The 13,402-nt window shown below is 40.8% G+C and overlaps 1 protein-coding gene across 1 annotated transcript in view; it reads right to left on the minus strand.

The window, feature by feature from the left end:
* TMEM132D (transmembrane protein 132D) overlaps nt 1–13,402 on the minus strand; it is a 265,283-nt gene that overhangs the window by 156,565 nt on the left and 95,316 nt on the right. The window contains exon 3 of the mRNA XM_009274370.1: nt 354–500. Coding sequence (XP_009272645.1) covers nt 354–500 — 147 coding nt within the window. The remainder of the gene's footprint in view (nt 1–353; nt 501–13,402) is intronic.

The following is a 13,402-nucleotide window of genomic DNA, read 5'->3' on the forward strand; positions in this document are numbered from 1 at the left end:
CACAAAGAAGAGCCCTATTACCCCCTGCTATAATGCCTGGTAGCAAATAATTTCAAGAGATTAAACTAGTCACAACCGAATTTGAAGGTATGAAACATGTTCTTCTAAATACTCTGTGAAAACAATATCTCCTGCTAGTTTTAACTTCCTTTGAGTATTAGGATTGACTAATATTTTGTTCAAAGTGTACATGGTAGAATTAGCAACGCGCTACAAAATAAAGACAGCCACAGCTTTTCCAAAAGCATTTCATCACGCACCACAATAAAACTTACTAAAAATCACAGCAAAATGCTTTGAAAAGGAAAAACAACCGTTAGTTATTAAAAGATAGACTGCTGGAAATGACCTACCTGTTTTCAGAGGCAGCAGATTTCCTCTGGCAAACAATAACAGCTGGTGCATATTTCTCGGTATAATCCATGCTCTCTCTGATGTCCCACAAGTACGGGCTGCTGGCTCTTACACTGAAAACGTTCACACCTTTCTTCACCTTTGCCCTAGGAGGAATAAGAGGATATTTCACCAATTAGACACAAAATATCAGCTCGATCTGTTACTTATTCCTTCATTATTTTCTCATTACTGCCCCACAGAAAAAGCTACCGCTCATTAGAGTTCAACAGTATTACAAGAGATGAGAGAATTAATTAAGAATTCCGTATTTTGAAGAAACGATATCAAGATAGAAATCTTACTGAACTAATGGTAATTACAACTTTAGTCATAGCTAAATTGCAGAGTAGATATGTTCTGGAGCACAGTCCTCACTCCTGCTCTTCCATTATCCACACTGTGGGCAATCACTGAGCGTGTTAAGGCTCTCTCTCAACTGGAAGTTACTGTATTGGAGAGAAAAGTATCATTTTTGTCCTAAAAAACAAGCCAGTGTGCTGTGGCTTATATCTGGAGTAAGGAGCTGAGAACCATTGCTAGGTCTCATGTATTACAAGCAAAATCTACCTGTTCTTCCCCCCCCCATGACTCAAAGATGACATTTCATATCTTTGCTCCAATTTTCATCATCTTTCCGAGTCCACAAGCATTTCTTCATTTTCTTTTAATACTCTTGGGTTTAACTGTTCTATCAGCTCTGATCCTAAAAATACTTAGAAATATTCTTATTTTTCCAAAAGGGAGTGGTTTCTTGGGAAGTCTGTTTCCATGTATGAGGCTGAACAAGAGGAAAAGGTGTATGACAAAATGCAACAGTCATGACAACTGGACTGGCTCCTACTGGGAAGTACTTTCTGGTTCTCATGTGTTGGCAGAATATTTCTGGTTTTGAATAACCAGTGGAGAAGAGGAACTATATATATAATTTTTTTTTTTTTTAGAATACCTGTTTTACTTCCTTGTAGCAGGTGTTGTAATCCCTAATTCTTTCTCTCCCTTTCTTTAACTAAATATCTAAATATGTATCTTAAGGCACTACTGAATTAGTCCACAGCTATAAAATGTTGGCCAATTTACTGAATTAAGAGTTTCTGGTGTTGTTAACTTTTGGTTTCTGAATGTGTTTACAAAAACAAAGTCCATTGTGGTCAAACAGGCTCATATATGAGCTGTCAGGAAATGACAGTTTAATTATATTTGCTTAAAATCTCATGCACAAAATCCATTCAGTGTTATGGCAAGTTCTCAATTCTGGGCAAAAAACCAAAAAGGTATGTGGGTTTTTTTTGTATAAACAGCTGCTGCCACACAGAGATGCTAATATCAGTAAAACAAGCGCTATCAGCTCTGCCTCTGCATGAAATTACTTGTGAAATCTTTGAAGGGCAACATCCACACAGATGTTTTCAGAATAAAAAGCCAAAGGATTCTTTCAACTGTCTTGGACAAAAAGGGTTATATCTCATTTCTTCTACCACTAACTCAATAGCAGTGGCTGTTATTTCCTTAGCACACCTGGAAGAATTAATACACGAAGGCTGCCAATTTGTGCTCAAGTTCTTCTATGCTAATTTCACAAAATGTATTTTAAGCAGGTGCAGTTTCTGCTCCTAGACCACAAACATCCCTCAGGACAAGAGATCAACGGTCAAAGAAGAGTGGAAATTAAACTGCATTCCTGGCATCTTAAAGAGAGGGAGACAGAAAAAGGCCAGACGATCTGGATGAAACATTTTTCAGCATATGTCTTTAGCTATTTGTAGTGACCAGCACCTGGTCCTGCCCTTCTGTTCCACTTCAGGAAAGGAAAACTGCTGGGCGTCAACTAAGACCAATGAGAGAAAAATGATTCCCACTTCACGGGAAAATGAGGGTGGTTCAGATCTTTCCAAGTTAAGCTGGCTATGATTAAGAAACTCATACCCACCCTTCTAGCTCTCTAACGTGCTAGATGTCTCTCCGGTAGTCGATCATAGCTGACAAGAAGGTGCCAGTCTGGGATTTGGGCCTCCTATCTGAGCTCATGTATTTGAAAAGGCAACTGTCTCGATGGAGCCAACCCACTGTGCTTAGCTCCAGCACAGGACAGTAACTGAATCACTCGCAGCCAGAGACTGCTTGCAAGGCTGCGAGTGAGTGGCTGGTTTCATTTCACAAAGCCACACGTGCCTTGAGCTTGTGCTGTAAGGTTGGCCCCGCAGGTTTGCCGTGCAGTATAATAAACCACTGGGGTAGCGCGCAGTGTATTTCATCCGTAACCAATTGCTGCCCTCATAGTCTGCACATGCCGATGAGTATATCTTAAGATTTCTACGTGTCATGGAGCCGCCCTGGGACATGTGCAGGAACGTTGATCCTGTTGTGAGACATCTGGAAGTCCTGAACAAAGATACTAACCCCTTGAATTCTCCTGGACAACACTGGGGGGCGGGCGGGAAGTGTACATGTCCTGGAAACCCAAACAGACAGCAAGCAGCCTTACATAAAAGCAACCGTTTTCCCATGACTGGAGGTTAAGAGCAATTACTGTGTTACAATTGCTACTTAAAAACACACAACAGGTGATATTGACTATACAACAGCTATGTTTTTATACGTTTTATTAACAAAACTGGGAGGGAATCAAGAAAAAAAAAAATCAGCCTTAGAGCATAGCATATTCTACCTTGCTCTGCTGGCACATACACAATAGCTTTATTGCAATCGAGAAAGCTGTGCAGGGTCTCAGTACTGCTAAATAAAGAGCCATACACTGAAAATTGAGTCCATTTGTCACTTACATTTTAAAAAGCATTAAAAACCAGATCAAAATAAGTGTACAAACACAGACACATAACAGATACCATCCTCTTATTTTCTATCCGGCTTCTTTTAAAAGCCAGATTAATGAGGTAAACCAGAAAAAGAGACACAAAACCAGTAAGACAAGCTGAGTTTATCCTTGACATTCACTTTATCCAACGACAAACTGCCATCCTGCACTGATTTCTAATGTTGCAAAACAAATGCAGAGCCTTGTGTACACTCCTTGAGGTAATCGCAGTCTATGGATCAGGATTTCCTAGAAGAGTGTTTGATAAGGTCTAATTTAGTCATCTATTGAAAGCCACAAACCCCTAATTTTGCTGAAAATTAACAAGAAGATTGTTGTTTTCTACAGAATTAGAGGTTAGGAACTCTTTTTGAAGAATCAGTTAAATATACTTCTATAATTAGCACAAAAGCTTCAATTGCACGATCCCAGAAAATGCTTTTTCCTCTAGTATGCCTCGATGCTGTGTTTGCTACTACGGGGAATTGCAGAATTTTATTCACCCAATTTACAATGGCAATAGCACTTTGCAATTACCAAAGAATGACCTGGATGAAACAGGGTTAATAATAACTGAAGGTATGTTATTTGTCAACAGATAAAACTGAAGATACCTGAGGTGAAAACACTATGACTGCTGTCAGGGCTCAATTACTTTCTTGCAAATCTGCTTTCCTGAATTGCCTGGCTGTCACAGGGCAAGCTGGGTCTTTGACCCTTCAGCTGCTCTTGAGAGTGCTCATGAGACAGCCTCTCGGTTCAGCCACAGTTCAGCCTACTAAGATTTCTCAACTGCAAGACGCAAAAAGGCATCTGACAAAGCTTTTTCATATATTTGCTCAGAGTTAACAGTCTAAGTAAAACAGCTTGTATTTTTTGCTTAAAACTCTGTGGCTGGGCAGCAGAAAGTAAAGTTGTTTGAGTATTTTGTGCCCATCACTTCACTTTGGGCCAGATTCTACTTTGGAAAAGAGGAGGAAAGAAAAGACTTATTAAACATTTCAGTCGTGGTTGGTTTTGTTTGTTTGGTTGGTTTTTTTTCAAACAAGGAACCTATCCAACTAAACACTTTCATAGGTGTTTCCACAGGCTGTTTTTTTCCTCTGGATCACTGCTCACAGTGCAGCACACATTGGTTACTGAGACTCTTAAGTAGTTCATCCCTTGCACCAAATCTATCAAGGCAAACAAAGCCCTTGGGAGTCAGTCCTCAATCCCTGAAAACCCGTCAGTGCTGGCAGGGTACAAATCAAGGGAAGGGAGAAAGAAAAAAAGACATAGAAGGAACTCCCAGAATCAATACATCACACCAGAAATCAAGGAAATACATTTCCTAAGTGCATAAAGATAGTGATTCCCAATTCTATCTCATGACCCTCTAAACACTGTATTTACTCTAGTGCTAAAAGAGGCTTCAACTGGACCAATTAAAATGCAGGCAGTGTCCCTTCTCATTTATCAAAGTGTCTGTTTTAGCATCTCCCAGTTTTTGCAGTTTACAACCAGTTAGCGCTTAGCTTTCAGCCCATGTCATTACTGCGGGCTGGTAATGGCTGTGAAATTGTTACTTAAGTGTTGTATAAAGTGGAACAGCTGGCTGGTGAAAAATAACAGCATTACAACACTGTGCTGCTAAGTGCCGTGGTACAATGTCAACAAAGTGTCTGGTTTGAAGCACCACAGGGAAGGGAAAGAGAGAGGGAGAGCAAGCACAGATGCAAATTCTCCCTCGAGACGTGCAAGAGATCAAAGACAAGGAGCGTGCGGAACCTGCAGATACCCTGCCACAGGCAGGACTCCCCTCTCCACATTTTACTCCTGACAACGTCCCTCATGCAGCATACAAATATCACACATCCCTCCATTCCAAAACAAAGTGCAAATAAACAGGGAATCTAACCCCTAAACAGCTTTAAAGAAAGATGTTTTAGACCCATGACATTGAATCTAGTTTTCTATTACTGTGAGCGCTCAGGGCAAAGATCTGTGGGAACCTTTCATGCTCCTTCCAAGAAAGTGACCTACTTTCAACATCAAAGGAAGAAAAAGAAAAGGGAGGCTGTTAACACAGGGGCTACCGCTGGTTATCATCTTGTTACCAGTGGCGACTAGAAGGTGGCAGCTAAATTGTGTGCGGAGGGGTACATTTTTGAGAGCTTCTAGGCACCTAACAGACGTCGCAGTGGGCTCTGAACGTGCCTTGTCACCGTATCTCCCCAAAGCACTTCAGAAATAACTTGAGGGGGTTTCTATTTCTGTTTATCTTTATTGCTTTTTCCTGCCCAGAGTCTAATCTTAACCCAGCACTGGAGAGAGACCAAAGCAGTGTTTAGCTGTACAGGATGGCAGTCTTCACTTTACTGATATTCGCCACCTTTGGACTGTGACAACAACAATAGGTGTGGGAGAGGCTTTTCCCCCACCAGTCCATTTGAAACCAAAGACAAGCAAATGTGAGTGGAAAGGGACCTGACCATAGCTCTTCATGTCATAAGACAGATAAATCGGGTCCATTTCCACTCATTGGAAAGTCTAATGCACTGATCTAAGACAGCAGCAAAATATTCCCTGCAAGAAATCCTGAAAGTATTCCCAGTCCTAAGCTGTAAATACCCAATAGATGTCATTGCCCAGAGCCCATTTTTCCTGATGGCTATGCCACAGGTTGCTCTGCACGCAGGCTCTTTCCAATGACATCAACTCTTGATCCAGTAACAAATTACAGCTGCTGGAGGTGGAAACATCTAGTTTGTATTTCCTGGGGCTCCACTGATGCTAGCTTTGAAGAGGCTGAAGAGCTAAAATAGCCGTCCTCCAGACTCTAACCGTGGGCTGACAGATCTCCCTCATCGGGGTCTTTCTGAAGACCAGAGTTAAATGTCATAAGGAGAATCAGGTAGTACGGGACTGGAAGCTACCATGGGATCTACAATCTAGACAGCAATTTTGGCATGATTAAGCTGGGGAACTACTTAAACGATTCCCAGGTAGCTGTCTCTTGCTGGCAAGTCAGTAGGAACAGAATGATCACTGTCTCAAAAGCTAACACTCTGAGTACACTAAACGTGGTCATCCTCTGCAGTATCTGAGGTTATTCTGTTGCTGCATGTTGCATAAATGAGACCATTTTGACACCAGAACACTTCAGTCTGACATTTGCATCCTGATGTTTCACCTCCTGCAAGCCTCCTCCCCTCCCAGAGGCTTGATTCTACTAAGCGATCCCAGGACCAGTTCTATTCTCCTTTCAAGCATGGAAAAAGGAATATGTGTTACTGCCCACCATCATCCCTCAGACTATTGCCAATTTTTTTTGTTTTGGTTACTCTCAACACATTCAGAGACATGATCTAGAACCAAGGGAAAAAATATAGCTTATGCTCTCTTCCTGGGAATCCTGGGATGCTTACACGGCAGTGACTCATTTCTTACCTTACACTGCATATGCTGCATCTGCAGCTCTCTGTGCGTAAAGAATCATATTAAAATGCACTGAAACATCAGATAGCAATGGAAAACAGCAAGAAATTTTCTACCTTGACTTCAGGACAGGCTTCTTTTTCACTTTGGAGTACCAGAATTAAAGACAACACAGGTAAGACAGGTTTGTGAATGCCAGAAAAGCTAGTAAGCTAACCAATAGCACTGGAATGAGAATTCAGTATGTTTGTTAGAGAGCACCACAGATATAACAAAAGCAAAACAGGGTGAAGCATGGAGCCAAGCTTCCTAGTGAAAGCAAAAACCAGAGGTAATTCGGTGGACAGCAGGCCCCTTTGTCTTTCCAGTCTCCCTGAAAATCCATACTTGGGGCAGAGAAGTCCTCAATAGATTAGAGCTTCTTGGTATCAGAAGCCACCACTTCTTCCACCTCAGCTAGTGTTGGAACTTGTGTTACTGCGAGGGGCCTTGTTGCCAATGAGGAATCAGAGTAAATACTTTTAGCATGAGTGTCCCAGTCACTTCCTTCTGCAAAAGCCTTTTTTTTCCTATTGACTTCTAAAGACTGACCTGGACACATTTCTTATATCAACAGAGCTGATCAAATTAACCACTCCACAGTGCAAGGAGGACTGGTTGGAATTTGTGTTCCCAGCATTTCCAACTTCTAATTTTATGTACAACATTAGGGCGATGCTAAATTTATACACTTTAAGGCCATACTCTTCTTTTGCCTCCCTCTGCAGTTTCATTGCTTTTTATAGCTGAAACTAATATAGGACAGAATTTGAGCCTGAAAGAGATTCATCTCTTTGAACATCAGTCAAAAATAAAATGTGTCTGTCATTGAGAAAACAAGCAGAACTCAGCCTGTTTTTGTTAGACTTAAGGCTTATTTGCAGTGAGTGGATGAAAACCAAGCGTACAAAGGCTTTCTGGATTTGTATCTATCACGAATCCCTGAAGAAATAAAGACCATTTAAAAAAAAAAAAAAAAAAAAGTTTCCCTATCAGGAGCAAGCCTTCATAGTTGAAACTCTTTCAATGGAAGGAACTGTATTTGAGAAGGGCCCATTTAAACAAACTGTTTTAGAACTGACTTAACATAATTGCAGCTTTCTCAGTGCAGTGCAACAGGAATGACATATCACAAAAATTAGGCCATGTAGTAAGACGTACTAACCATCTGAACGTCTGGCTTTTAATTTCATAATCAATTTTGGCAAGGCTTATAAAAGGTAGGATTTGGATGTCAGGATTTAATGTAGAGTTGGCTTCTGTAAGGCTTTTTTTGTTTTGTTTTTCCCATCGAATACTTCATGTACAAACCAGTGTTGTCAATTGTTTTCAGAGAAGATGCCTCGAAGTTTCTTCGGATTACACTAATAGTTTCACTGATTGAAAATCCACAGCAGAAGAGAATCAGGAGTCCCTGGGATACTGATGGAGTTAGAATAATTTATGGAGAGCGGTCTAGCACAACATAAGCTATTTAAAGCTGTATAATATACCCACAAACTCTTATTAAGGTCTGTGGTTTTCAGCCCTGTGAGACAGAAACCAGCTATCATTATGCATCACCATGAAAGCAGATTAAAATTAAATCAATCTGTTTATCTATGGGTTTGCAATGCAGCTTTTCCAAAGCATAACATGTTCTCCAACTAATTAACATTTCAGAAGGAAAAAAACATTCCACCCAGACACTAAACCACTCTCATTCAAATGGAGATATTACAAAAACACAGCCCAGGTGGATTTATAACAAAATTTAATTAGTGAAAGGGCACAAGACCTATTTAAGCTTCAAAAGTTGAATTGTGCATACCAGGAGTTAAATAAAATAGATCTCTCTGCAATATGTATCTCTTGGACTCGACAAAATTGCACTTACGGTTTATGTGCATGCACACAGTTGCGTATATATGTATACATGCACGCAGTACACACACTGATTTAGATTTTATTCCTGTGGCTTTCAAAAAGAAAGTCCCTATTAAAAACATGTTTCGCAAGATGTAAAACGCACAAGTCTCTGGAGAATTAAAAGGAAAGAACGCATACAAATCAATTTAAAGCAGAAACAAATATAGAGTTTGTAGCTCTGACCTCTACTCACTTACTAAACAAGCCATGAGAGGGCCCGATCCTCAGTGGGAACCAGAACCCTTTGTGGCCCACCGAACCGGATCTTTTTGTTTTAGAAAGACCCTGAATTAGAGCTCAGGAAGCAAACCTCAGGAGTCATGCGAGTAGTAAGAATAGCACCGTGCCTCCCCAGGGACCCCAGCAGCAGTCAACCTGGGACTCCCAACATGAAGGAAAAGTCAGAAACAGGTTTTTCATAAATGTCATGTCTGTCAGCCAGGAGCCTGGCTGGTGCACCCTTCTGCTAATTTCATCTTGTGGACTGTACATGATGTCAAATAAGTGGCACATGAAGGACAGAAACAGGTTTTTCATAAATGTCATGTCTGTGTCAGCCAGGAGCCTGGCTGGTGCACCCTTCTGCTAATTTCATCTTGTGGACTGTACATGATGTCAAATAAGTGGCAAAGCAGTGAGAAAGAGGAAAACAGTAGCGTTGTAACCTGAAGTGGCACTACAGAAATGTATGCTACTAGCAGGCAAAATCAGCAATACGATAGGTAAGACACCACTGTTACAACTGCCAATGTTACTGTTAGCGATGTTCTCAGGAGGTGGTATGGCGTTAAGGGACAACCTGGTACTCCTGCCCATAGCCATATCACGATACAAATTATGAAACAAGCACAGAGATGCTTAAGAGGAGGTCTTAAGGTTGATAGTTAGAGGTCAAGGTGAGGAGGTTATCCATGATCTCTTTTTACCCCAAACTACTCAGCAAATGCAGTGTTGTATCATAACGCTGACTTACTGTCACCTCTTCCAGCTGTATGCCATTTTTGCCAATGGGAATGGATAATTGGGCAATAATGAGCAACAATACTAACAATTTATGTATTCAAGGGTGTGAAGGAAGGTGTTTGTTTACAGAAATGAAAGACAAAGATAAACAGTACTGCCTGCTGATTTAAAGTGGTTGAGAGCCCTGTGGACTGCTTCCAACTACTGTTTCCAAAATAAATGCAAAAATATGATGTAGGGTCTGAAATACATCTTTCTAAACTGCTTGTAAAAAGCAAACAATGTAACGCATCCCTTCCTTTCCTGGCCAAACATCAGCAAAGCTGCTAACAGCACAGCCTGTGCAACCACCAATTTTTTAAATTAGACTTAGATTTAAGAAAGGATAGGAAAAACAAAGCGCAGTACTGGGGAATCTGTGCAGTGAAAATAGAGTGCCATTTACCCCATTTCACAGGTGAAAAAAAAAATGGTAGGAAGCAGCTACCATACCACAACAAGCATGTGAGTGAAGTTGGTTGTGAGCAACTCCCAGAGAACCATCTAGACCACGAGATGAGCGTAATGAAGGATTCCCCAGTTATCCATTGCAGGTGGAGTAAAAACAGAGCATAGAACAATGAAACTTTTTTTTTTAAGTGCTGTAGGGACATTTATATGTGTGTGTTTGTGTACATATATTTTTATGCTGAGTGGGTAAGCAACAAGCGGAGAAATTCTTCTGGATTCACTAAAATTGGCTGAGAACATTAGGAGCACAGTGAATAAAGAAGATAAGGCTGGTGAACCGTGCAGTACGAGTCTTCCAAAACAAACAGTTGCAGAAATACGAATAGAGCTATATATTCTCTACGTCTACCAAGAAGCAATGGGGTTGGTAAGACTATTTCTTTGGCTTTATCTGCAAAGCAGTGTCTGGTGCAGGACCTTTTTATTTTGAAGTCCCACAATAAGACACAATTGTTGAGGGACGCAGATACTACTCCAGAGCTATGATCTGGCTACTCACCTTTTTGCAAGACTTGAATGGAGGGATGCTGCTAGCAATCAAAACCACAAGAATTTTGACTTATCAAGCAGAATCATCAAGCAGATCAACCACCACTGCCCAAACTCCCTTCAATGTGACTACTAGCTGTCTGACGGTCAGTGAAAAACAGTGCGCACCTTAAAGTAAATGCTTCAAGGCTGAGGCTAAAATGTATTAGCAATCACAATATAGTAAATGCAGGTAGCACGTTTATCTCAAAAGAATCTCCAAAAATCTCCCTGTCCTCTCCTGGAGAGACTCAACTGCACAAATGCTTTGTAAGCCTAATGCTCCTCCCAGTGAGAGCTCACCTCCTGCAGCCCCAGTGCCTGACACTGAATCTGCCCTTTCAGTTCATCACGGTGACACCTTGAAACTCATGGCAGTCTTGGTGAAGGGTTTGGTGCTTGGAGGTGATCTAAAGAAGATTTTTATTTGAAAGTTTATTTCAAACTTCGTAAGCAGGACAGTTCTGAGGTATTTCCAAATCACATCCTAATGCAAAATGAAACGGCAATATCACTGAGCAACGAAAGAGAAGATTACCTCTACAATGCTAACGAAGACCGATCAGTGAAAATGAGTTAGCACTGTTCCCTAGCAACTTCTCACAGCTGCAGATAAAATCATTTTCTGAACATCACAGAAATTGTGAATACTTAGTTCTCTTACACAGGAATTCTCTCATCCGTTGCCTATATGCAGCCCCCTCTAGGAGGTAACACGGGAGCAATTTACGGCAAGCTGTACCATTACATTAACTTGTCCAAAAATTTTAAAAAAGACCCATGGATCCATATGTGCTGCGTTTGTCCTTCATTCAATGACATGTATGTCAGATGTTCAAAGAATAGCATCAGAGAGACAGCAAAACAGCATATAACAGTCTTCGCTGCAAAAATCCTGAGCCTGCAAACCCTTTTTCGTAAAGGTCTTTCCTCACTCATGGGAGCAACTCCGCTGATTCCCGATGACATTACTTAAGGTTTACAGAATCAGGTCTACAGTAAAGAAAATGTAAAGTAAGTGTATAAATAAAGGGTTCAGATTCTTTAATGGAGAAAAAAGCCTGCATTGCTCCAAAGAGTTGCTATCGGCATAAAATAGATACTCACTAAGCAATTCAAATAGGAATTTTTGTTATATACATAAAATCTCAGGCTGAACACTATACATCTATACTGACATCTTTAACCACCATTCTGTCATCTGCACGAGTGGCTAGCAAAGCAACGTTTGCTAAATAATAGCAAGGAGTTCTGCTGCAGGCAAACCCTAATAGCCCAATGAAGCCACTGATGCAGAAGGGAGTTCAATTAATACAAAAATGACACTGCCCAAAATTATTTTGTGTCCTTAATGTAGGTACATGCAACGTTGTGTGTATCCAGCTGCAGCAGTTAACCCTTGCGCATGTCAGAGCACAGTTACGGTTATGATTTTAATACTGCAAGAGCCATAGAAGAGGGCTTGGCTAATCCAAGCAAGCAGAGGCAGAGATCACTTGGAATTACACAAAAACCTCCCTGTCGATTGCTCTCCAAGACAGAGCTATTTTGCAGGAACACAGAGGCAGCTGGTAATCCTCTCCACATATAAATCCTGAAAAACTAATAATTGCACCTTCTCTCAGCCTCAAATTTCATGCATTTCCTTGGACTGTTTTATTGTATTTGTGTGTTTTAATATAAGAAAGATGAGAAGGAGTTAGAGACTTCTCACCACAGCATACAATTGTTCTAACAACCCTGCTGTGGAATTAAAATGTGTGAGAACCCCCTAACGTCCACCTATCGGTGCTCAAAGTTAAATGGCATAAAACAGAATATGGGAGCTTAAAGTACAGACTGAGCAAGAACTACAGTGCACATACATTTTTCTTTTATTTTATATTAAAACTTTGTAGTTTTAGACACCAGGTTTAACGTGTCAAAATTTTTGGAAGCAGATTGCTCTTTTGAAAATAGAGGTTTTAATAAGTTTTAGTGAGCTAACATACAGAAATCTTACTTGTGGCAATGACTGACATTTTTTTTTACTTCTGCAGCAAAAACCCAGTAGCAATCAGCCAAAAATGTTAACACTCTTGAATTATTTGCCACTTTTTAACATTCTCTAAGGCAGAAGTGACCACTAGGCAGTTGTTTCTGAAAGGAAAAAGGTTGTATCCCTGGCTACCAGCTGGCAGGACAAAATCCGCTAAGAAATACGAGCTGTTTTATCAGGTAGCCAAAACATCAACACAATGGATAAAATGGCTAGATGATAAAGTGCTGAGAGTGATGGAATAATGGAGGCTGAAGAAACCATGACAGAGAAAGAAAAATTGCAGAAAGGGAGCCCAGGAAAATAACTTAAACCACAAGTTTATCAGACATTGACTTTCCCTCATTCTTTAAACTACAAGAAATGTGAGCTATAGTTTCAGGAATCCCCATGCTCCTATTAGACTGTAAGGATTTTACAACACAGCATAACACTACCATTCAGCATGGGAAACCCAGATGGTTGTAGTAAGAAGGAAATTAATAGTCTACCCAGGGATTAAGGCATCACTCAGACCCAGTAAAATCCCAGCGTCTGTTTGCTTAGCTTCGCCTCTGATCAATTAACTCCTGTGCTCTTGCCAAGTGGATGTGCACTCACAAACTCAAGCCTGTTTGTGGGGGGTTGACAGTTTTGATAGACTTGTGGTCAAAATTAATGTTCAAAAAAGATTCTCAGTTTCAGCCACATGCAGCAGTCTTCTCCTGACTGTGCACTGAAGCAAGCCTGGGCCATGCACTGTCCCCTCCGAGCCTGGGGACCAGGTGGGACCTGCAACACGCTCCAGG

Source organism: Aptenodytes forsteri, unplaced genomic scaffold, assembly GCF_000699145.1.
Source record: "Aptenodytes forsteri isolate BGI_AS27 unplaced genomic scaffold, ASM69914v1 Scaffold79, whole genome shotgun sequence".
Lineage (NCBI taxonomy): Eukaryota > Metazoa > Chordata > Aves > Sphenisciformes > Spheniscidae > Aptenodytes > Aptenodytes forsteri.